At 36.4% G+C, this 27,110-nt stretch overlaps 1 protein-coding gene across 1 annotated transcript; it reads left to right on the forward strand.

Moving 5' to 3' along the window:
• The first annotated feature begins 101 nt into the window (after positions 1–101).
• Positions 102–16,815, forward strand: LOC108192725 (uncharacterized). Its single transcript, XM_064091471.1, has 6 exons — positions 102–390; positions 792–1,033; positions 15,290–15,493; positions 15,567–15,659; positions 15,790–15,903; positions 16,414–16,815. Exons 1-6 carry the CDS (start codon positions 102–104, stop codon positions 16,813–16,815), a joined length of 1,344 nt encoding a protein of 447 aa, XP_063947541.1.
• The last annotated feature ends 10,295 nt before the right edge of the window (positions 16,816–27,110 follow it).

Raw genomic sequence — 27,110 nt, forward strand, 5'->3', positions numbered from 1 at the left:
AAGTTCTTAAACTTTAAGTTTATGCACTATAATTAGAGTATTGGTACCAAAGCCAATATATTTTGCAGGATAAAAAGAAGACAAACAATAAAAAGCTTCTAATGGGACGTAGACCAACAACAGGATCCAGAGCCACTACAAGAGCCACTTCAGCCGCCAATCCTGCAAATCAGGACACAAGAAAAAAGGAAGACACATGTCCACCTGTACCTGTAATATCACCAGATCCTATTGCTGACTTACCACAATCAGATGATGGCAAAGGTTCAATGGCTTCTTTTTGGGCTATGTGGAAACGCCAAAAGGAAGAGGCTGAAAAGGAAAAGGCTATAAAGGAAAAAGCTCAACAAATAATTGAAAAGGAAATAGCAGCTGCAAGTGCAAGTGCAAGTAAGAAGGGTGTTGAGTAAAATATAATGCCTGATATTGACGAAGACGATGTGGAAGGTTAGCCTAATATTCTTTCAATCATTTTAAGTTTTAGAATTGAGCTATGCCTACCTATTATTATGTTCAAATTCTAAAAAATGGTAAATTTTCAATTTACAAGTGTTTTGTTAAAATAGCAATATGACTATCAAAGTTGGTCATATGATATTGCATACTATGATTGATCATAATCGCCTAACCTACAAATATTTAAAGTCATTTACTATTAATAAGGTGAAGCATTTCTAAAGTTCACTACTGGACAACTTATGTATTCATGAATTGTAAATAATACACATAAAATGGCTTTTTATGTAATCCAAGCATATTTAGATGTAGGTTTTTTTCCTAAAATATTGCAGTTGCAGTTCCTCAAAGAATGAGAGCAAAAACGAGGATGGACAAAGTTCATACTAGAAGCTTCGACAAGAGAATTGTCATTGAGATGAATGATGACTTTCAGCCCATAGCAGAAAATGACAAAGTTCTATCAGAATTAAGTAGCTTCCTTGGAACGCTTGCTAAGCGATGTGTCCCACTAACTTATGTCACTTGGCGTCATGTTCCAAAAAACTTGAGACAGACTATGTGGAATTATGTGAAGGTATCTATGAACAAATATCATTGTTTTATCATTTTTAGTTATTTATATTGGAGAACTAAGAGCAACTTTAATTAGGTATAATCTAGTAGTGAATATGTAAAACTTAATAGAAAGTAAATGCTGTTATACATTATTGATGCTAAATCTGTTAAGCTTGTACAAATTACTGTATGTTATTACAAATTTGCTTGAACTCAGCTACAAAATGAAATTTTTTTTAGGGATAATTTATGAAAAACTAATTAGGTATGTGTTAGGTCCTGAAACGATTGTAGAAGGGGGGGTTGAATACAATCGTCACTAAAAATCGCGGCGGAATAATCTGATTTGAATTAAACTTGTTAATCAGATTTTAATTAATTAATATAACAATGTTTTAAGTCGTTGTAAAATTAATATGGTTCGTTTTAATGTCCACTAAAGTTCGTTGAATAAATTCGACAGGATGTATTCTAGTTTAGTGATTAAAACAACCGAGTGATCAAAGCACAGAAAACTGTGGATATAACGAATAGCAAGTTACTAACAACTAGAAAGTTTACAATGCAATGAACAACATACAAATGAAGAAGCGAAGCCATATTTATAGGAAAATCACTTGGATCTAGGTATGACATAGAAAGGAATGACTTTCTAGCTTAGGAATGACATTACAAAGCAAAGTCATGCCAAACACTAAGAAGGAATGACATTATAACACAAAGCCATGCTAAACAAAGCGAAGGAATGACATTTTATGAGAAATCCATACTAAAAAACTCGGTATGACTTAATCAGACTTGGCCTTCAAGTGTCATTCGGTATGACATTGTTAAACAAAGTCAGAAGGCATCTTTCGATATGACATATTAAGTCATACAGGCGCAAGACACAAGTCATAAAGAAATGTCTGAATAGCAGACACGGTATGACATTTAGTCATACCAGGAAATGTCTGAATCAGAGAAACGGTATGACATTGTGTCATACACAGAAATGCCATATAATCATACACGGTATGACTTTAATAAATAAAGTCATACCGACTGCTTAAGTCAGCCAGATGAGCACGGTATGACTTTGTTTAATAAAGTCATACCGAGCTATAATTGCATATTAAACAGTTTTATTAAATATTCAATAATTACTCATTTAATTATATTAATCATATAAATTCATAAATTAATTTAATTCGAAGGTGAATCAATTTAATAAATAAATTATACAACTAATTTAATTGTTTTGATAAGTGAAATAATTAAAGAAATACTTATAAAATAATATTCCTTCAGCAGCAGGGACTCCAGGCTTGATTAAACTTTGTAGATCTCTGTCTTGATCGAACGGCCACTTGTAGTTGATTCAGAACACTTAATCTGAGTAGCTGACACACAAATGTACTGTCTGGTTCATCTGTATCTAGCTGAATTAAATATTTTTTATCAAATAAACATTTGATACGAGACTTGTTCGTCGAGTCTATGTCTTCGTAGATCTTCTTCATAAGTAACAATAGTATGGAATCTTCTGAATAAATAAAGTATTAAAACTTTATACCTTCTGGACTTCTAGACGTGCTACAAAAGATTATTTGTACACTGACGCTTGAACATATTAATGAACTTCTTCCAATGGTGTGCAGCAGCATCCTGAAATTCTTCAGACATATAATTTCAGTAAATCACTTGACGTTCTTCGTACGGATTCCTTCAACAGTACTTGCTATTTACATTGCTTTCTTATCAGAGTTGAGTTGGTACCTCTTTAATTACAAATAGGCTAAACATATGCATTTCAATCTCCCCCTATTTGTTTGTTAACATAACATGCAAATTATCGAGAGGATAACTCAACTAACTGATAAGACAAAGGATTTAACATGAATTATAAATAGCAAAAAGTTTCTGGTATTAAATTAAACATTGACCAGAATTCAAAAGATTACAATAGATTACAAAAGGATGTTCTTACTGAACATATATTACAAATCCCTAATGAATCTAAAGATCAACTTCTCCTTCTTCGATATCAGAATTGTGAAGGATAGGAGTTGATGGTTCTTCCCTGGTTGGCACTTCAGATGTAGTGGATTCACCACGCTTCTTTCGTTCTCTTGCCAGAGCCAGTTGATGTAGTACTTCCAATTCCACAGGGTCTTCGCGGAAGTCTGATGGCTGAGATTTAGTAACATGTTTCATCCTTCGAAAGTACTGACCAACATTCTTTCGAGTTCAGTAAGCAAGAATCATATCATCAGCATCAGACTTAGTTTTAAAAGCGAAGCCCTTGGTTCTTAAAAGAGTGGAGGTAAGAGCAAGTTGCTTAGCGGGATACTTTGACAAGGCTTCTTCATTGAGATAGATAGTCCTGAAGATCTCCTTGTGAACGAACTTTACACAGTATGGATTCTTGACAACCTGATGACTGTTGAAGACAGCACGTTCCAGCAGTTTGTCACGAAGGAGTTCGTTCAGATTGGAGCTGCGCTTAACCTTGTTCCGAAGCCCCCAGAGCTCAGATACAGAGAATGATTTCAGAGATTCGACAGATAGTCTGAAGGAACCATTCCTCTGTGTATAGACATTTAGCTCCCATTCTTCTAACAAGCCCTTAACTGCAACAGTTAAATATTCCAATTCCAAAGCAAAGGCATGCATAAAGACATCCTCGTCGGGGTTTACCTCTCGAAGATCATAGATCACAGATAAGAACTTTTTGTCGTTGAAAGGTTCCCTTTGAGGTCCATTGAATATTCTCTTTGCAATGTCCCAGATTTTTCCGACTTTCCTTTTAATATCAAGATTCTACTGCTTGCACGCTGCATCATAGATTTTCTGTTTCTCGATCTTGATTTGCTCTTCTGTTATCAACTTGTCCTCTAGAAGTGTTTGGAAATCTTTAAGCTTACGCTTCCTAGCTTCATTTTCAGCTTTGAACTTCCGGACATTCTCCTCATGTTCTAGATCAACAAGTTATTCATCCTGAAACAAATAACTCTCATCAAATTTACCTTCTTCTTCTGCTTGACGATAGGTAGCATCGAAGACGTCATCATCATCCATATCATTTGGATAGTCATCATAACTATCAGAGTTGAAGACATTGTCGGACTGAGGTAACGGTTCTTTGCCTTTTGATTTATCAGATTCTTTGTCAGGGGCAGATCCAGAAGTGGTATTCCCCTTGTTGCTTTGATTTGAGCTATTGCCTCTATCATCCCTGTCACCTTTGTCTTCTCTATTCTCCCCCTTAGTTGAGGGATCCTCTCCGGAGGGTTGATCATCAGACTTGTTTGAGTTCCTGAGAAGTTGATCAAGCTTGATGTCGATGGAATCAAACTTAGACATGTAAAGTTCATGATTAGATCGCATCTCAACAGCTAACTCATGAATCTCTTCTTTAAGCTCATCATTGTAAGAACTGGATAGCCTCTCCTCAGCTTTCTGTTCCAGGGTCACCAACTGTGCACCCTTCAACTTCTCATTTTCAGCTATCATTCTGGCTAATTCAGCTCGTAACTTAGCCATTTGTTCCTCAAATAGAGCAGTGTTAGTGTGTGCACTCACCTCACGTACACTCAGAGCTATTTCACTAGCCTCTCGTGCATGTGTATCGCTCGGTGTTTGCCTTACATCACTCTTTGCATTCACACTTCCTGTTGTACCTGTATAAACTACCAATGTCCCTTGAGATGGGAGCAAAGGTAGTGGAGGAACAAATTGTCCTCCGGACGCCTGTGAGGGCAAATTAACTTGCACGCTGCCAAGTTCCGCCTGATCAGAAAAGAAAGGGTGATCAGAAAAATTTTCATACATTAAACATTGATTTTGAAAATCTGTGCACTCAGTAAACATAGTAACCTGTGTATCTGTTTGGGCTGGCACTAGCGTGAGTGCTAGCGCAGTGCTTGACTCTGTACAAGTTACCGCGGCCGGACGGTCAATTTCAATGGCCTCATTCTGTAGAGAGAATCGGTCCAGAGACTGTTTATTTGCCATTTCAAAATCTGAGCCTTGTTGGGAAGGCAAAGATGAGGCTACAGGTGTCTCCAAGGCTTCCACCCTTTGCTTCTTGGAGGGAGACAGAGCTGCGGGTTGACTCATTAAACTACTCGTACTCTGTTTCCTGGCAACTTTACGAACATGTTGCATTGAAGTGTTGGTTGATGTGTTTGGAGAAACGAGAGTTGGTTGAAGTGAATCATCAGCTAGGTTATGAACCTGTGTGCTGTCAGGTTCATTGCTGGTAGGCTGGAAAACAAAATCAAGGTCACAAACAAGATCACAACCATAATCTGACGTATCAACATTAAAATTAGATGAGAAGTTAGAAAGTACCTGAGCTACCTGTAGGTCCTGGCGGAAGGACTGTAGCTCCTGGTTGATAGGAGAGTCAGAGTGAAGTGGTTGTGAGGTAGATTGTGTTTGTGGTATGATTTGGGATTGTGTTTGGTGTGGGAGAGGTTCAGATGAAGATGGTTGATTCTCTAAGAAATCATATTCCATTGTTTGGTCTTCAAATGAAGGGATAGGTTGTTGTTGATGAGTAGGGGAGTGATATGATGATTGGTTGGATGAATCGTGTGAAGACTGTGCTTCTTGAGATTGTTGAGGTGAGTGCTGCTGTTGTTGGTGTAGTAGTTGTTGTTGAGGTTGTTGTGCAGGTTGTTGAATCTGTAGGGGTTGAGGTTCTTGCGGTTGTTGTTGCTGTTGCTGTTGAGGAGGAGGAGGAGGAGCCACTGGAAGCTGATACTGCTGGAGAGGAGCGTTGAACATTTGTAGCATATGAGGAATGGTGACAAGAGGAACAGTTGCAAATTTGTTCTTATTATCCAGCTGAGTCATCAACTTAGTGCAAGCACGAGGAACAGGTGCCACTGGAGAGTTGATGTAGTGTTCCTTCTCAGCATCAGTCATTTTATCATTTAGAAATAACATGATAAATCAAGGATAAAAGCAAGCAACCTTCGCGTTCTGCTCAACAGATCTGTTCCTTAGTGGTCCCAACTTTGAAAGTATAGCTTGAAGTATAAGCTTACCAAAGTTGATTGGACGATTATAAACAATACTAAACCCAATCTTCTGAAGCAAAGAAGTTATTACATTGAAGTTCTTGCGAGTGGGAGGAGCAAACACTTTAGCCAAAGTGTCGAAGAAAAGGTCTCACTCGGGCTTCAGATTGCCTTTCAACATCCTAGGCAAATTGATCTTTCCCTGATATAAAATTGTCTCGAAGAATTGGGTGAGTTCATCTTCAGTAGGGAGTTCAGCAAAATTCTCCCTCGAAAACCCAAGTATCCTATTCACATCATCAGTGTTGATAAGAATGGTACGTCCTCCATCTATTTCTCCAGACATACGATGATTATCCAACAACGTAGTATTCAATGCTGACGAGTAGAGATCCTATATAGGCTGTATCTGGAGTTCTGCATGAGCTGTAATAGCAGTGCTGACGAGCGACTGACTATTCAGAAAACGGACCCACGGTCTAAAACGAGCCAAACTTGCCTCGGGGTCGAAGAATCCATTCAAATTTGTCTCCTCAATTACAAAGCGACCGACCATTTTTAAAATTAAAAATTGAATTAAGTGAGATTTTTTCAAATAAAATATTCAATTAATAATTAAATATCAATTAATTAATTAATTAATTATTCGAATTAATTTGGTAAATTCGAATTAAAAAATAATTAATCTTAAAATGGCAATTTTAAACTCCAAACAAGGCCCTAAGCTCCACTATATTCAAAAATCCCCAAATTGGCTACGCAAACCTTAAAACTCGAAATCAACGAGTAGGGTTTCAAATCTATTGAACCAAAATCACCACAGACTGATCAATAATGATAATCCACAGCCTACTGGACACAAACCCGGCAAAAATTCGCTCAAAATCGTTCGGAATCGGTGCGAATCGGTTTTAACTCGGCGAAGGGTTCGAATTTTAAAAATAAAATCGGCAGCACTTCGACTGATTTTGTGATTAAAACAAGTAGCCAGCAAGCTTTTTAGGCTTGATAAATCGTAACCAGCAAGTTTTACTAACAAAACTTGAAAAAGTTGAAGCTACAGCAATGGAGGTATGTATGTATGCAATGAAGATGAAGAAATGAGTAGGTATGAGATAATTAAACTAAGTCATACGAATTGTGAAAGTCGGTATGACTTTATCAAGTAAAAACATACCGAAAAACTGAGTATGACATTGTTTAGGCTTCGGTATTACATTAAAAGATAATGTCATACCGTGTTTTAACAAAGGGGGTTAGGTGAGAGTTCGGTATGACTTTCTTAAGGAAAGTCATACCGCATTATGAAGTGTACCAAAGAAGCCACATGCGGTATGACTTTCTCTGGAAAAGTCATACCGCGTATCAAAACAGTTTTTTAATAAAAATAAAATATAATATTATGATTTTTGATTATTTAAAAACAATAAAACCTTTTGCACATCTAATAAAAAATCTAATACACATAATATATACTAAATTACACATATATTTTGTAAAATTCTACTTTAATTAAATATAAATACTTATGAATTTAACTTTAATTCATTAAAATGAATTAACTTAAAATCAAATATTTATGCTTGATTAATTTTGAAAAAATACAAAATAAATACAGATAATTATCTAAATGCACGGAGAATATTACAGGGGAGTATGCAGCACTTAGAAAATTATAGAGACAGATATGAACATGCATAATTACACATAAAATTATCAGATAATTTACAAATAATTATATAAAATCTAATAAAATAGATAAAATTACACAGAAAATTCACAAAAATATATAGTAATATATAAAATACATATAAAATATATACAAAGAGAATCATGGCATATTTAACGTCCCTAGTACACAAACCAACTTAGAGAAAGTGGATTCATCAAGTGGTTTAATGAAGATGTCTGCAATTTGATCAGCCGTGGGTACGAAATGTAACACCACAGTACCATTCATGACATGTTCTCGAATAAAATGATACCTGATATCTATGTGCTTGGTCCGGGAGTGTTGCACTGGATTGTTTGAAATGGCTATGGCACTGGTGTTGTCACAAAATATTGGAATTTTGTCGACAGAGATACCATAATCATTCAATTGGTTTCTGATCCAGAGAATCTGAGCACAGCAACTGCCAAGACCTATGTACTCAGCTTCAGCAGTAGAAGTGGACACTGAGTGTTGCTTCTTGTTGTACCTGGAAACCAACAGACGTCCTAGAAATTGACAGCTTCTAGACGTACTCTTTCTATCAATCCTGCAATCGGCATAATCAGAATCTGTATAGCTGGTTAAGTCAAAACTAGTATTCTTAGGGTACCAAATACCTAAACCAGGTGTACCCTTAAGATATCTAAAGATTCTTTTGACGGCTATAAGATGTGATTCTTTAGGATCAGCCTGAAACCTAGCACACAAACATGTTGCATACATAATATCTGGTCTACTAGCAGTGAGATAAAGTAATGAGCCAATCATACCTCGATAGCTTGAGATATCAACTTTCTTACCAAATTTATCCTGGTCAAGCTTAGTGGCAGTGGCCATGGGTGTCTTTGCCGGTGAACAGTCTTCTAGATTGTACTTTCTTAGAAGATCTCTGACATACTTTGACTGGCAAATAAAGATTCCATCTTCCTTTTGGCTTACTTGAAGACCAAGAAAGTAGGATAGCTCACCCATCTTACTCATTTCATAATTACTCTGCATTAACTTAGCAAATCTCTTGCACAAGTTATCGTTAGTAGAACCAAATATAATATCATCAACATATATTTAAACAAATATCATATCATTATCATGCAATTTGTAAAAAAGAGTTTTGTCTATGACACCTCTAGTAAAATTGTTTTCAATTAAAAAATCGTAGAGGGTGTCATACCATGTCCTTGGTGACTGCTTGAGCCCATAGACAGCTTTGAATAGGAAGTATACAAAATCAGCAAACTCTGGATTTTCAAAGCCAGGGGGCTGTTCCAGATATACTTCTTCATCCACTTTCCATTCAGAAATACACTTTTCACATCCATCTGATAAACTTTGAAGTTGGAGTGTGTACCAAATGCAAGAAATATTCTGATGGCTTCAAGACGAGCAACTGGAGCATAAGTTTCATCGTAATCAATTCCTTCTTCCTGAGAATAACCTTTTGCAACCAGTCTGGCTTTGTTTCTCACAACAATGCCATCACCATCTAACTTGTTACGGAAGACCCATCTAGCTCCAATGAAAGACTTTCCTTTTGGCCTTGGAACCAGGGCCCAGACTTCTTGTCTCTCAAATTGATTGAGTTCTTCTTGCATGGCAAGAACCCAATCAGGATCAGCAAGTGCTTCATCTATTTTCTTTGGTTCTAATTGTGATAGAAAACCAGAGAATAGACATTCATTAGTCGTAGCACTTCTAGTCTTGACACCAGCATCAGGATCACCAATAATTAAATCAAAGGGATGATCTCTGCTCCAAATCCTTTCCCTTGGGAGTTGTGTCCTTGATGATTCAGCAGTATTATCATTAAGCTAAAGTGTATGACTAGTTGATCCACCAGCTCCCCCTGAGTTGCTGCCAGGTTGACTTGTTGATCCACCACTAGCATCAGTGGAATCTCCAGCATTATTGTCATTTCCTCCACCATTGCCTGGATCATTATCATCATTGTTGTCATCACCTGTTGCAGCCTCAGGTGGCACATCATCATCTGAATCAGAATCTGGATAGTTGTCAAACTTCAGAGATTCAGATGGATTGGCAGATTGTAAACTTGGTAGTTTAGTATCGTCAAATGTTACATTGACACTAACTTTCACTGACAGAGTATCAATTACAAAAACTCTATAAGCACTAATTGTATAACCAACAAAAATTGCTTCAGATGCCTTTGGCTCAAACTTGTTCAAGTTCTCTTCACCATCCTTGAGAACAAAACACTTGGCTCCAAAGACATGAAGATGTTTGACATATGGTTTCTTGTTGTTATACAGATGAAATGGAGTTTTCATATGATCCTTGTTGATCAAAGTTCTATTCTGGGTATAGCAGGCAGTAGACACAGCTTCAGCCCAAAAGTACAGTGGAAGCTTTGCTTCAGCAATCATAGTCCTTGCAGCTTCAATCAGTGTACGATTCTTTCTTTCGACGACTCCATTCTGCTGAGGAGTCCTTGGTGCTGAATACTGCCTTCTAATTCCCTTTTCAGAGTAAAAGTTGATTAGTGTTTGATTCTTGAATTCCGTGCCATTATCTGACCTTACAGCTTTCACTGGCACACCCTTATCCAATTCAACTAACTTTATATGATCAATCACTGTCATCGGGGTTTCATCCTTAGAAGCCAGGAAGTAAACCCAAGTAAATTTCGAGAAGTCATCCACAATGACTAAGGCATATCTTCCTCCATCAATAGATGCAACATTCACGGGGCCAAACAAATCCATATGCAGTAAGTGAAGTGGATTTGTAATGGTATTGATGGTCTTGCCTTTGTGAGATGCTCTCTTCGCTTTTCCTTTCTGACAAGCTTCACAGAGATCATATGTTGAGAATTCCAGGGAAGGCAAACCTCTCACTAGATCTCTCTTGACTAGAGAGTTCATGGTTTTAAAGTTGAGATGTGAGAGCTTCTTATGCCATAACCAACTATCTTCAGCAGACGCTTTGGCGTAGAAACAGTGAACTTCGTTTCCTGGTCCTGAAGACAAATCAGCTACGAATATATTGCCTTTCCTTATGCCACATAGTGAAGGACGCTTATCCTTGATATGTTTAATGATACATGTCTCTTTTTCAAAATGAACATAATATCCCTTGTCACAAAACTGACTGACACTCAGGAGATTATGTTGAAGTCCTTCAACTATAGCAATATCTTCTATGATGATCCTTCTAATTTTGTACTTGCCATATCCCAAAGTACGACCTTTGCTATAGCAAAACTGACTGTTGGGCCAGCTCCTTCTCTTATGTCTTCGAGCAGGGATCTGTTGCCAGTCATGTGCATTGACGCTCCACTGTTAAGCACCCAAGTAACTCATACAATTGCACTGGCACCCTGCAAAAGACATACTGATTAAACCTTCTTTGGGACTTACACTTGATTGGGTCCAGCAAACTTAAAGAATTGATTTCTATCAGGTAATACAACAGAGCCTCTTGGACTGATACTTGGTTCTGATTTGACTGAACTTACTTCCTTAACAAGAGCCTTATAAACCTTGGTTTTAGGCTTTGGAACATAAGTCTCCTTCCTAACACGAGGAGGACTGGCAGTCTTTGATCTAGCATGCTTATTGTTTGTGTGTTGTCTAGGAGATGTGTTTTCATTTTTAGCATGCAAATTTCTAAAATAAGCAGACATTGTATTGAAAGCACAAAGCATACAGTTATCAACACCACAACATTTATGACATGCATCAAAAACAGGAGCAACAGGCATATCAGTCATAGTAGTAGGAACATCAATAGATTCTACTCTAACATTGTTAACAGATTTAAAGTTTTCAGTAGAATGACATCTATTGTTCTTGTTCTTACTATTCACAAAATTATTAGGCTTGTTGAATTTAGTTCTCTCTGAGTTGACACCTAAACCAGCTTTAGGCAACCTAACATTGCCTTTCACTTTGATTGGTTTCAGTGATGTCAGGATCTCATCTCTCTTCTCATTACTCTCTTTCATTTTAAGGTCTTCCTGTTTAAGTTCATATTTAATGACAACAGGAGTTTCTAACAGAGGTTCAGCTTCTGAGGATTTAAACAAAGGTTGAGGGGAATCTTTCAAAACAAAAGGAATTCCTCTCTCCTTAGCACTCTTCTTGAATGGAGTAATGTTACTAGCCTTACCTACAGATTTGTTATAGTCAAAACCTATTCCAATAGTTCTCTTGATCTCTTGTTTATCATTAAGTTCTTTAACTATAGTGGAGGCGTCCTTAAAGGCTTTACATTTCATTTCTCTTCATCTAGCTGAAGTCTTAAAGCAATCTCACCTTTTTCTAGAACTCTGACTTTAGCAACTTGTAATCCTAAATCCATAGTCAGTTGTTCAATTTTAGGTTTCAATACGTTCATCCCATTCATCTTATAAGCATGAATATCTAAGACTAACGTATCAATTTTAAGATTGGCAGCTTTCAATTTTTTAATAGCATCATCTCTTTCTAGTCCTAATTGCATAAAAAGTTTAGGGCATGTAAGATCTACCTGAAAGCTTCCAGCAGGAGGAGGTGAAGATGATCTAGCATCAGCCATTAGAGCAACATTCCCAATCTGCTCTTCTTCATCACTGTCTGTATCATCCCAGCTTTTCCCTTCTGCTAGATAAGACTTGCTTTTGAAGTTTTAACTTCCAGAAGTACCTTGATGCTTTCTCACTAATGCATCATACTTCTGCTTCAACTCGTCGTAGGAATCTTTTCTCTTTCCTTGAACCTTGGGTTGTTTACATTCAGTTGCAAAGTGTCCCGGTTCACCACAGTTAAAGCATTTGAACTTGCTTCAATCCACCATCCCAGTCTTGTATCCTCCTTTGCTAGTAGAAGATGAATAACCTCCTTTTTGAAACCTGTTGACAGTAGGTTTGTACTTGTAGGAGGGGTTCTTCCTAAATCTCATGTTTCCAAACTTCTTGGCAAACAGTGATAGAGATTGATCTTCTAACTGTTCAAGCTCTTCCATTGTATAGAACTCTTCGTCACCACTAGAAGAAGCAGTCTGACCCATCTCAGGTACAACAAATTCCTGAGTAGTCTTAGAAGGGACAACAACATCCTTCTTTTCTTCCGGTACAGGTGACTCAACAACTAGAGCTCTCGAATGGTTCAGTGTTTTACCCTAGCCATATCTATGCTTACTTTGAACTTGCTCGAGTTCATAAGTTTTCAAACCTCCGTAGAGTCTTTCCAGAGAAATCTCATTCAGATCTCTGCTTTCCCTGATTGCAGTGATTCCGTGTTCCAGATGTTCAGGAAGTGTTAAGAGAAACTTCATGTTGACCTCTTTATTGTCATAGTATTTCCCATTCAGATTTAAATTATTTATCAAATTATTAAGTCTGATAAATACTTCTGAAATCCCTTCTCCGGGATTGGAACCAAACTGTTCATACTGAGCCATCAGTATCTCTTTGTTGTTTTCTCTGACTTCATCTGAGCCTTCGTTTATAATCTCTAGTGTATCCCAGATTTGCTTTGCGTTCGTACAATTAACAACAGCATTGTACATGACAGGATCTAGGGATTAAACTAAAATCAGTTGAAGAGTATCATCTAAGTTCATCTGCTCACTCTCTTCATCTGTGTACTTAGAAAGTTCTTTCGGAACAGTTTTATGAGGCATTAACACACCATCTTCTTCGTGTGCTATTATTAGCTTCATCGGAGTAGAAACACCTTTGTTTAATATCCCGATATATTTTTCGTTGGCTGTGCGGAGGAATAATAACATGTGCCTCTCCCATAGGCTAAAGTGTTCCTTGCTGAACGGTGGGATTTTGATGCTACTGATCTTTTGTGTACTCATGTTTAAGGATTTGAAGTGAATAGTGTTTGGATGAGATTTGGATTTTTGAAAAAAAAATATTTTAAATCAAAATTAATTTTTGGAATAAAATTAATTCGAATAAAAAATATTTGGACGTTACAGAGTGTGTATAGGATCTAATACGGAAAATGGTATCAACCGCTCTGATGCCAATTGTTAGGTCCTAAAACGATTGTAGAAGGGGGGGTTGAATACAATCGTCACTAAAAATCACGGCGGAATAATCTGATTTGAATTAAACTTGTTAATCAGATTTTAATTAATTAATATAACAATGTTTTAAGTCGTTATATAATTAATAAGGTTCGTTTTAATGTCCACTAAAGTTCGTAGAATAAATTCGACATGATGTATTCTAGTTTAGTGATTAAAACAACTGAGTGATCAAAGCACAGAAAACTGTGGATATAACGAATAGCAAGTTACTAACAACTTGAAAGTTTACAATGCACTGAACAACATACAAATGAAGAAGTGAAGCCATATTTATAGGCAAATCACTTGGATCTAGGTATGACATAGAAAGGAATGACTTTCTAGCTTAGGAATGACATTACAAAGCAAAGCCATGCCAACCACTAAGAAGGAATGACATTATAACACAAAGCCATGCTAAACAAAGGGAATGAATGACATTTTAAGAGAATGCCATACTGAAAAACTCGGTATGACTTAATCAGACTTGGCCTTCAAGTGTCATTCGGTATGACATTGTTAAACAAAGTCAGAAGGCATCTTTCGGTATGACATATTAAGTCATACAGGCGCAAGACACAAGTCATAAAGAAATGTCTGAATAGCAGACACGGTATGACATTTAGTCGTACCAGGAAATGTCTGAATCAGAGAAACGGTATGACATTGTGTCATACACAGAAATGCCATATAATCATACACAGTATGACTTTAATAAATAAAGCCATACCGACTGCTTAAGTCAGCCAGATGAGCACGGTATGACTTTGTTTAATAAAGTCATACCGAGCTATAATTGCATATTAAACAGTTTTATTAAATATATAAATATTCAATAATTACTCAGTTAATTATATTAATCATATAAATTCATAAATTAAATTAATTCGAAGGTGAATCAATTTAATAAATAAATTATACAACTAATTTGTTGTTTTGATAAGTGAAATAATTAAAGACATACTTATAAAATAATATTCCTTCAGCAGCAGGGACTACAAGCTTGATTAAACTTTGTAGATCTCTGTCTTGATCGAACGGGCACTTGTAGTTGATTCAGAACACTTAATCTGATTAGCTGACACACAAATGTACTGTCTGGTTCATCTGTATCTAGCTGAATTAAATATTCTTTATCAAATAAACATTTGATACGAGGCTTGTTCGTCGAGTCTATGTCTTCGTAGATCTTCTTCATAGGTAACAATAGTATGGAATCTTCTGAATAAATAAAGTATTAAGACTTTATACCTTCTGGACTTCTGGACGTGCTACAAAAGATTATTTGTACACTGAGGCTTGAACATATTAATGAACTTCTTCCAGCGGTGTGCAGCAGCATCCTGAAATTCTTCAGACATATAATTTCAATAAATCACTTGACGTTCTTCGTACGGATTCCTTCAACAGTACTTGCTATTTACCTTGCTTTCTTATCAGAGTTGAGTTGGTACCTCTTTAATTACAAATAGGCTAAACATATGCCTTTTAGTATGAGTATTTTATCTATTTATTGTTATTGGATTTTCAGGCCCGGTATGTAATTCCTGATGAGTTGGAAAATTGGGTAATCGAGACAATTCATTCATCTTGGAAGACTTATAAAAGTCGAACTAAGGCAGGTCTTTTCACAGCCTATGAAAATGATGAAATGAGGTTGGAGAATAGACCAGATGACATTCCACTCGAGACTCTTAAAATGCTCTTGGATTATTGGAATGATGAGAGTATTCAGGTATGCTTATAATTTCAAGCATTTAGGCTGTCTCACAAATATGATAAAATCATTTTTTAATTAATTTTTATAGGAGAAAGCAAGGAAAAATTCAAATGCCCGTAAACATTATGTTGATACTCACACTCTTGGTCCCAAAAGTTTGGCACAATATCGTTATAAGATGGTATGTAATTGATTTATTTAATATTTTGTTTACTTTATGATTGTCTTGTTTGATTTCACTCGTTCATGTTTAATTGCCTAATGTATTATCACAATGTTGCTCATTTTGCTTTCTCATTCTTTTGTGCTAGAAAAAGGTGCCAAGTGAGTGTGAACCATGTGATGCAAAGATTTTTATTGATACTTGGAAGCGAGATGCAAAACGTGAGTACAAGATCAGTACTGAAAAAATTGAAAAGAAAATTGTAAGTATTTTATTTCACATTCATGGATTTATGGTTGACTATTTATGTTTTAATATATTGCCAGTTGACTATTTCTTGTTTTAAATGTTGTATATATAAAAATATCCAAGATGGCTTTCTAACTTGTATAGTAGGCATTTGTTTTCCCATTATATTATTTTGGTCTTCAGTTTTTTGAGTTTGGTTAAATGTGTTTATCCTCTTACGAAAATAACAGTGGGCTGCAAATATATGTTTACGTTTTGCCACTTTTTTCAGGGATAATTACCATGTGTTTTTTTAATTTCTTTACTATTTAGCTTATATGTTGGTATAGTGATTCTGATTTGTTTCAGGCTTGACCAATCCGGTATAAATGTTATATTTTTAAACTTCATGTTTGCTCTATACACATAGATAAAGAACACAGACTTGTTAACTTTTATATATCAAAAACAAGGTGCACAAGTTTTGTCCGTTTTTGCTATTTATTATTTGACCAGTTCACTTTTTATTTTTTTGATTTTGTAGGAAACTATTACCACAAGACTTAGTACTGGAGATGCTGCTTCTGATGAACTTGGCGCAAAACACGGTCCAAATTGGCTCAAAGGTAGATGTGTAAAGCCAGCAAATATGTCCAATTCTAATGCACCAACAGAAGCCTATGTTAAAGACCTTACCACAAAGATAAAAGAAGGGTTTGCTGCTGAGTTGGAGGAGAAAGTGAAGCAAGTGGAGTCTGAATTTCAAGATAAAGTGAAGCAGGTTGAAGCAGGAGTTGATCAGAAGGTGCAACAAAATTTGGCATTTGTCTTCAAAAAACTTGCACAAGCTAACCCGGACATCAAAATTGATATTCAGGAGGTGTGCACGACTGTTGGAAGTGATAATGATGATGGTACTCCTATGACTAGAGGCGTTAACTTTTAGTAAAACTGCTTTTCAAGTATATAAACTTATAATGCTACTATTAAAGTAGTTTGTGAACTAGTATATTGTAGACATGTGATGGTTTATTTTAGTCGAACTTTGTTCTTTAGTTGTTGGTAATCTGTTTGGATTTCGGATGATTGGATGTTTGGATTCTGTAGAATTGGAATCGGTTATGGTAATGAATGGTAATTTAGGATTATATATATAATTTGATATAACAGCTTCTCTATTTTTGTTTTGCTAAATGTTACAGTAGCATCTAAAAATGTTACAGTAGCTTCTAAAAATGTTCCTTTAGCCTAGATACAAATGTTACAATAGCTTGCTAAAGTGTTACACTAGAGTGGACCCCGCAGGTGGGGACCACTCGCCACGTCAGCACTGTGGGGTCCACATGCCACGTCAGCATTGTGGGGCCCACATGCCACGTCAGCATGGGCCCATAGTGGGGTCCTGCTTTTTTAAAAAATTGTAACACTCTAAGGTAACATAAATTTATGTTATAGTAGCTTTATGTAATTGTTACTATAAGGCTCTTTGGTAACATAGCAGTAGATGTTACACTAGATAGAGAATATGTTACGTTAGGGGCCCTAAGGTATCATCAAAAAAACTAACATAAATTTAATGTTACCTTAGGCATTTTTTTGGATTTAGTAACATTTTGACTGTCCTATTGTAACATTTTTTTTGGTTATCGTAAGCTGTTTATGGTGTAATGTTTGATAAAGAAAAGTTCTTCAATGAAAGATATGTTTTTACCCCGTATGCTTGTGGTTAGTGTTTCGAGACTATAAGGATTTAGTTATTGCAGTAAACAACCTTAGTTTGGTCAAAACGATTATAAATAGTTTATTATTTAAGGAAACATTTTGTTTTAGTGATTTTATGCAACCCAAACCAAAAATTAAGAGGGATTGAACGACCTACGATGCTTCTTCTGGATTCTCTGAAGTGTTCGGACTCAACTACTATTGAGGAATTTCTTCGAGGGTGATCTAATATATTGTATGTTTTTTTAATTAACTATCAGATATAGTGCATGACAAAAAATTTGTGCTAAAAATCTTCACATTAAAGGTTGCTTTTCTCGTTTTACAAATATGCCAAAATGGATTGTTCTGATCTTAAGTACTATGACAGCATACCATTCCTGGTTCCAGAGGTAATATGACAAATTTAATTTTATTACATTCTTGATTAACTAAAAATCTTCTTCCAGTGAAGCAGTTTACTAAGTTTACAAGTTCCAAAACAAGAAGATGACAAAAGTTGTGGATTTTTCGTGTTATTTTACACGACTTTGTTTGTGAAAATGAGTCTAGAAAGATATAGCTTAATGGAGGACTACCTTGGTTTTGTAAGACTATAATTGTTAATCTTTTTCATGGTCACAGTGTTATTTTCGTTATTCTGTGTAGTGTTCGAGACATTACTTAATCTTTGTCTTGTAATGACCATTTAGATTAGTCAGACATGGTTTACAAGGGAACAATTTGAAGATTTCAAAACTTCTTTGATTAAAGTTTTCAGAGATGAACGTAAGCCAAGTAGTTTATAATATAATTACATTATCATGCCTGATTTAATTATTTAAAACTTAGTTCTTTTTTAATCTTAAAGATGAATACCAAATGGAAGCTAGTGAACATAACACAGAGGACGAAAGACGTTCTGATTCTGGTATACTTGAGCTGATAAAGAAAACATGTGTTAACTGTGAGTTTTTCTGTGCAGTTTGAATGTGTTACATGTCCTCGAATTCAAGTATATTTAATTTTTTACTATTTGATTAATTGTTTTCAATTATTACAAACATGAAATCATATTTCATCAGTTGTTGGTAGTAAAGATACAATGAATGTAGTCAGGAATTTAACGACGACCACTGATTACGCAGTAAGCATAGCTCAATCTTTCACAGTTCAAATAAAAGATTTCAATAACTATAAATGTTTATGTTGGATGTTGAAACTAAAAAAATATATATTGTTTTTTCACATAGTCCTGCACGAGTAAGAAAAGAAAGAGCAATGAAGCTGCCAACGAGCATTATCCTGTAGTGCATGAGGGAGAACATAAGCTGGTTAACTTAGAACAGAGAATAAATATGAAATTGAGTCCTGCTCTGTTTTGTGACATGATTCAGAACCTAACTCTTTCGCAGAAAGAGTGGGTAAGGAGCACGGGTTTTGGCTGTGTTCTAGACTTCTCATTACGTGACTATCCAAGATATCTTGGATTCTGTATTGCAAAAAAAATTGATTTTGATAATTGTTGTATGATGGTTGATGAAACTACAGTAAAAATCACATAGAATGACGTTCACCGTGTTCTTGGTTTGCCACTGGGAGCAAACTCGGTAACCTTCGTGAACGTAAATCTTTGGCGAATGAGTGGAAGAAGCAATTCAAGTTTAAAAAGAATTCTTTGAGAGTAGCCGTGACTGATGTTATACGGTTGACCAAGAATTCTACTACTGTGGATTTAAATTTTAAAAAAAACTTTGTTTCTGTACTGATAAGCTTCCTGATCCAAGCACCATCTAATTCTTATATACGAAAGAAATTATTGGGCTTCTACTGTGATCTAGATAACTGCTCAAACTATACATGGTGTGAGTTGGTAGTGCGAAGCCTAATGAACTCAGGGAAATTCTGGTCAAATGATGCCGAGACCAGATACTACACAGGGTCCCTTCCTTTCATTTTGGTAAGTTTGCCGTTTATTGAATGACATGAATCTCATTTAAATAATATGCTAACAACTTTAAACAATTCTAGTACTTCTTTCTGGACTTTCACTTTGGACGGTGATATTTTCCAATTGAAATACTTCCAAGATTTATCCCGTGTAATAGTTATTGTTTGAAGATGATGGAATAGTATATGATATCAAATTCTCTCATAGTAAATGGAGAACTCCATCTGTCAAAAGCTCCACATCTAAATCTAGAAGTCTGTAGGATTAAGGTAATTAATGTTTTTATAGTTAATGAAACTTTAAAAAAAATAAACTAATGTATATCATGTGAGATATATATAAGATTCTTTGATTCGCAGGGTAAGAAAGTTTTGGATGAATGCGCATTATCCGTGGAGATTCTGAATGTGAAAAAGAAAAAAAAGGTTGCATCTCTTGACTTATGGATGTAAATATATAAATATCATACTAGTTTCAGTTAAATAATTAAATTTTTATTTTTTCAAAGATGATGTTTGTTTGTATTACTGCAGTACAATGATAGCATGAGAGGTCCTGGAATCTCTGCAAAGAGTACTGTAGATGAATATGATTGGGATACAATTGAAAAAGTATAAATTAAAATGGTACTGTAAAATTTCTTACATATATTTCTACGTTATTCTAAAAGCTATTAGTAAATTTGTTAAAGAATACATTTGCTGGGAAGGAATGGAACACTACTGGCATGCACCAAAATCAGGTATTGTTCTAGTGTGAAATGTATTAAATAATGTCATAAAGAACCTAAACAATCACATGTCGTCCCATTTCCTTGTATCATGTTGTGCTGTTTCAGAATACGTCCATTGTCAAGGAGTGGAACAAACCTGACAAGGTATGTTTTTTATATGAATGATTCTTTGTTTTTCTGGGAGATAAAATGAAAACCAACCGAGCACTTGGAGTCTTCTTTTTTTTTTCTTGTAGCTAGTCTCAGATAATGTTGATAATGAGATAAACTTTTTGTTCCTATGCAGGGAAAAAACTCAGATCATGGAACCAAAGATCTGTTAGGGTTATACTGAAATATTTGTTTGAAGTATATAACAATTATTTGAGAATCTTGAATGCAAGTTTTCACATTGTCTGTATATTATAAATTGTAGACAATCTAGTATCAAATGTGTTAGGTCCAATCAGACGTAGAAGGGGGGGGGGGTTGAATACGTCGTACCAATTTTCTTCGATTTAATTTAATTGCGGATAATCTTTGTTTCAGTCCATGTTAAATCAATCGTAAATAAATAACTCCAGCAAGTCGGGGAATATTCTTATATTAGAAATAATCCTCGGGTGCTACAAATTCCAACACAAGTGTCGGCTGCAGAGACTACAAACACTCTATTACAAACTCTCGATAAATATGATCTTCTAATTTAACTCTCGAGAACGTGTATAGTGTGTGCACTTACAAAGTGTGTAGTTGTTTTCAAATGAAAACACTAAGCTCTATTTATAGGCTTTCCAACAACTAACCATGGTTAACGAGTTCGTCCTGGACGACTTGAGTTCGTCCTGGACGAATTCGTTTTACAAAAATAAAACTAACTCAGGTATAAACAAGGAGTGGCGCCACTTTCAGATACATATATATAAACACATATATATATACATGAAAGTTGCGCCCAAATGTATCCATTGTTTACAGGGGGTCAACGGGTCAAATGTTGCGCCTGTATTGATCTCCCAGTGAAAATGACTTAGCCATTTTCATGAAGTTGCGCTTGAGAGATGGGTGGGAGTCGCAACCTTTGACTTGGTCAAAGGTTGCGCTCCACTACTGGTGACTCCACTGTAGACAGTACTTAGAAGAAAAGATGTGTGTAGAGTTGCGCCAAGAGGGATGACAGGAGGCGCAACATTTGACTTTAGTCAAATGTTGCGCTCCTTCCTTCCATACACTGATCTTTACTTAGCCAAAATCCTGATGAATAAAACAAGCGCAAGTTTTGACTTTTGGTCAAACTTGGCGCCTGATTTATTCACAGTGTATACAATGATTGTATACTTAGGAGATTTTGCCTTGAACTTCTCATTTGTAACACTTATTAAAATATATATATTTATATACATATATATATAGAATTAATTGTGTTTAAATAATTACTTGAATTATTTATGTTCAAGTAATTCACAATTAATATATATATATATATATATATATATATATATATATATATACATATATATATATATTAATAAATTCCTTTAGCAATATCCTGGAGCAGCTCGATTGACTTGATCAATTAATTCGTTGATCGAATCCACTGAATACTTTCGTACGTCCTGACGTCCTGTGCACTGGTCTGGTTCACGAACGACTCGAACTGAAATAATTCTTTGAATCCTTTGCTTGATAATATACTTGATCAGTCATTCCGGGTCAGATGTTGCTTCGATAGATTTGATTATAAATAATCAAATTGAATATACTGGAATCTTCTGGTCTTTGATACTTGATCTTCAGGCAATCTTGATAGCAGACATATTGAACTTTATTCTTCACTGAGGCTTGAACATATTAATGGACTTCTTTCAGTGGACGGATACTCGTCTCAGATATCTTGATTGTCTTTGTCTGTTCGTATCGAATCTCCAACCTGTAGATTCCTGTATTATACTTACGTATTGTTTCCTGTCTTTTGTTGTGTTGAGTTATCGTAATTACATTTACGTTACATTATGCTTTACAATCTCCCCCTATTTGATTGTTAGAGTTCGACAAGCAAATCCTTTAAGAGGATAACTCAACTGACACAATGAAAAAGCATACTATTTTAAACAGGAAATAATACTAAGTACAGTCTGGATTATATCTTACATTTTCCAGAAATCAAAAGTAAATACAAGCAGCCATTGTTCCTCTAGCCTGAACTAATCTCTCCTTGGTTTCTTGGCTCTTGCATTAATCAGCTTCTGCTCTGCTTTTCTCTTTGCAGCTTCCTCCTCTTTCTTCTGAGTGAGCTTGCTCTCAATTTCTTCAATCCTAGCAGTGATGGTACTCAGTGCCACTTGCTCCAGTGTGTTCTCAGGTGGAGGTTGCTCTAGATTCTTCTTCATCTTCTCTAATGTCTGGACATGAACCATTTTCTTCAACTTCTTAAAGGTAACATTCATCTCCATTCCTTCAATTTTCATGATGATTCTTGATGGATGAGCACGAACCCTTGAAGTGTTATGGACAGTCTCTACAGCCTTTCTTATCTCCAGAAGATCAATCAGATCTTTGAGCACACTCTTGTCTTCTTTCACAACTGATAACTTGACAGCAGCAACAGCACGAATGATTCTTTTGGAAGAGAATTTTCCAATTTCTGTCAGTGGTATAGCAATGGCCTCAGAGTCTTTCTTCTTCTTGAATATCACAGAAGTAGGATTGTAGGTTACAACAGGAGCTTTTGGATTTTCAAGAATTTCAGGATTGAGTGGTGGCAGTGGATATGGTGGTTGACGATTGATTGCTGATAAGTCTAAGTCTCTCAGAGCAGCAAAGTTCAGACGATAGGCATATAGCAGTTCAGCAGTTAATCTTCCTTTGCTAGTCCTTGAGCACTTCTCCCTGACTTGAGTTTCCAGATATTTCAGTATACGAGGATTGTATGTTGATAATGCTTCATCAGTGAGTCCAATACTCTGAATCATACCATCCTTAAAATACTTGATAACTGAAGGTTTGTCATGAATTTCAACTCCAATATCAGTGATCCATTCTTCCACCATATCTCTGAATACTTCATTGTGCTTTCTGCCGGTTGAGATGATCTTATTTCTTACCACAAACAGCTCAGTTAAAGATAGATCTCTGAGAAACTGACTTGACACATGCTTGAGTCCATGGCCTTCTCTTTGTAGCTCAAATGATATGTTTACCATCCATCCTCTTCTGGGAAGAACAGCAACAGACACAGTAGAGATGATATCATTTAACACCTCATGATAATCATGTAAGTCCTTGTAATTGTTCCTGAAGGAGTCAAAGATATCTTTCACTTCGTCATCATCATTATCTTGAGTGACCTCTGGAAAGTTAAACACTGATCTAGCAGCATCCCACTCATCTCCTTCCTTGTGTAGATTGGCAAGTCTCCTTTCCCTTCGAATCCGTCTTTGATTTTCTAACTTCTCCCTTGCTCTCCTTTGCTCAGCATAATCCTTAGAAACTTCAGCAATGTCTTGTGGATTTGCAATTTCAAATTCTTGAGGAGGAAAGATGTCATTATGATATGCAAGTTCATCAGCAAAGACTTCATTGTCTGGGATTTCTCCTTCTTCCAGATCATCATTTTCAGCACCAACCATCCTTATCACCCTGTCATCCACAAACTCAGGGATGTATTCATCATGACTGTAACTGAATTGATGCCTAAGAGCAGAATCAATCAGTTCTTCAGACACCCCTGTGATCACCCTTTTGCCTTTTGCTTTTTCTGCTGCTCTCTCCCCCTCAGTTGAGTAATCCTCTCTGGAAGTTTGAGATGCCAGCAATTTAGCTTCAAGTGCAGCTAACCTTTGTTCCATAGTTGATTTTATTTCCACTAACTCCTCCCGTAGAACAAGATTTTCAGCTTCTAGATGTTGAACTTTGAACTTCAGAGCTTCAAATTCTGTCACAGATACAGTTGGAATAGCAGATTCAATTGAAGGTTGGGTTGATGGGTTCTCACTAGTTCGTTCTGCAGGTGTTTCTCTCATTTCACTCAACACTAGAGCACTCAGTGGGGCAGAGGGTTTCTGTATAACTGGTTCTGTAAGTGTTTCCCTCTCACTCAAAGAAGTTCCAGCTTCTGTGGATGTACCTGCAAAAGAAATCTTCTTAGCCTCTTCTAGAGAGGTCACAGAAGGTGCAATGAAGGTTCGTGAGCCTTCGTCCTCAGTTTCCTCGTCAGATGAATCTGAGTCATAAGAAACAAGTTGCCGACTACTCGAAAGTAGTGAGTCCTTTGTTGGATCCTGAGTTGGAATCTCAGGGTGGGTAGACACAGGGCTCGAAGGATGTGATCCTTGAATAGGCGAAGCACCCTGGTTTCCCACAACTGCCTTTGACGGCGAATGACTTTGTGACAAGTCCTCAGTAACTGGCACACAACCTGATATGAAGGGCTCAGAAACAGATTGCCGTTCACCTTCGAGAGGTGAAGAGTCCCTTATGGGATCTGGGAATGTTCCTCCCAGGGGGGTAGACAAGGATGCAGAAGTTGGCAAATCATCCAAGTTTCCCCCAGAAGCCTGTGAAGGCACTTGACCCTGAATAGGATCAGAAACAACAGTGTCTATCCCTGACATGGACGACAAAGTGTTAGCAACCGTCAATTCTTCAACTGTGTGTGCAACCTCACTGTGCATTGTAATATCATGTGGCTGAGGTGGTGAAGAAATAGACATGTCTGCAGTTGTCTCAGGTTCTATTCTCCTTTCCTGACTAGGAGACAGAGCTGCAGTTTCAGAAACAATCTCCTTATGTGGTGCACTTAAGGCACTTTCTCCCTCTCTTTCAGAAATATGAAGTGGTTGGCTGAGGGGTTGAGAAGTTTCTGCTAAAATTGTTTGTGAAGTGGTGCCTTGGTTATGAATTTGGGGGATTTCAAATTCATTGGCACTTGTGATAGGTGGTGAAAGCTGATTGGAATCCAAAAGATTCTGAACCCAATCAGGTGCACTAAATGATAAATTGTCAGAATCAGAATGGATACCTGATTGTAGCAGTGGATTGTAAGTGTTAGAGAAAAGTTCATCAACATCCACCATTACATCAGCTGCAGTGGTTTGAACAGGAGTATTTACTTCATCCTCAGAATCAGTAGAATTATCCTGTAATGAATCCTCTCCTTCAGATTGAGCATTGTCATCTGAGGATGTCTGTGCATCTTCCACTATCACTTCCTCTTCCATTTGAGAAGTTTGAGTCTCAGGGATATCAGCTTGATGAGATGACTCAGGGACTTCTTCACTTTGTGTTTGAGGGACCTCCTCTTCCTGAACCACTGGATCAGCAACATGTTGAATGTGTGGTGGAGGCAAGTTTTGATTGTTCAGGAATTCTCGCATTGCCTCCGGAAGAACTACATCCTCATTGTTTGTGTAGTTCTGATGGTTTTCCAGCATAGAAATGACTCTGGTAGTCATGAAAGAGCATATGACATTGTCTATATTGGGATAGACAGCTCTTTCAGCAGGAGTCAGCATTTGGTTTAGCACAATCTGAAAGAACCTAGGATAGAGGAGTATATTTCTGTTTTTCCTTAGGGAGTCCTGAAAAGCTCCCATGATCAAGTGTCCCAGATTGATTCTTGTGTTCTGAGCTATTGCAATTACAATTTCTTGATTGAAGATGGTAATCCCATGGAACCCTCCAGTTTTTGGTGCAAATACATGAGAGATGGAATTAAAGAAGAAATTCCATTCTCGAGGTAAGTGCTTCACATACATTTTCCCTGGAAGATCACCATTCTCTCTCTGGCAATGAATAGCAAAGAAGAAGTTTGTCCTTTCAGCCCTGTCTGGAACAGCTTCAAAATTGTCAGTTGGCAGATGGAGTGCATTGTTCAGAGTTTGTTCAGTTATCATCAGTGTTCGTCCCTGAATAACACACTTGAGTCCAAATACCTGTCCTTCATTTACAACAGAAACAGAAGACAGAAAATCTCGAAGTAGAGATTTGTTAAGATAAACTGATTCTGTCATAGCAAATCTAGCAAATTAAAATTCAGACATATAACGAACCCAGCGTCGATAATTCGCTTGCGTAATTAAATTATTATTTTCAACAATTGTGAAATTTGTTTTCGGAATATCAAAATTTGCAGCCATTTTTAATTAAAATTAAAAATGATTATAAATTTCGTTTCACGAATAATAACGAACAAATTTCAACTTATGTCACGAAAATAATTAATTAATAACGCTCCGTAAAACCCTAATTCCAAGAATTTCAGATTTCGATGAAATTACAGTATGTTGTTCCTCTCGAAATTCTAAGAATTATGGTATCTGTTTCACAAATTATGGACACTAAAAACACGTAAAAATTCGTCCGAGAAGATGAAAAGGTTCGAAAAACCCTTACGAAAAACGGTCACGGATCGTGAAAAGATTTATATGAAGTGAAAGCTTTTGTTACGGGGATCCTAAATCTGGTCTCAGATCAGTAAATGGACAGAGTTTTGTTTGTGTTTTGGAGATTTTAAAAATCTCGAGTTCGTGTGTTTGAATGGCAGTGGAGAGGTTTTTGCGTGTGTATGTCTGTGTATGTATAAAACTGATGGTAGATAAAGTAAAGAAACAACACAAGTCGTATACATATACACAGAGGAGAGTGAGGCGCAAATTGGTTAAAGACCAATTTGCCCTCTATGGCATACACTGTAAAAGATGCAAGGCGCGACAATTGAAAAGACATTATTGCCCTCCATAGACACACAGGTGTTATGGAGGCGCAACTTTGCCTATTTAGCCAAAATACAGAGAATATCCAAACACATATGCTGAGAGGCGCAACTTTTGACCAAAAAGTCAAATGTTGCGCCCTCAAGTGTATTCACTGTATAAGT

Source organism: Daucus carota, chromosome 4 (assembly GCF_001625215.2).
Source record: "Daucus carota subsp. sativus chromosome 4, DH1 v3.0, whole genome shotgun sequence".
Classification (NCBI taxonomy): domain Eukaryota; kingdom Viridiplantae; phylum Streptophyta; class Magnoliopsida; order Apiales; family Apiaceae; genus Daucus; species Daucus carota.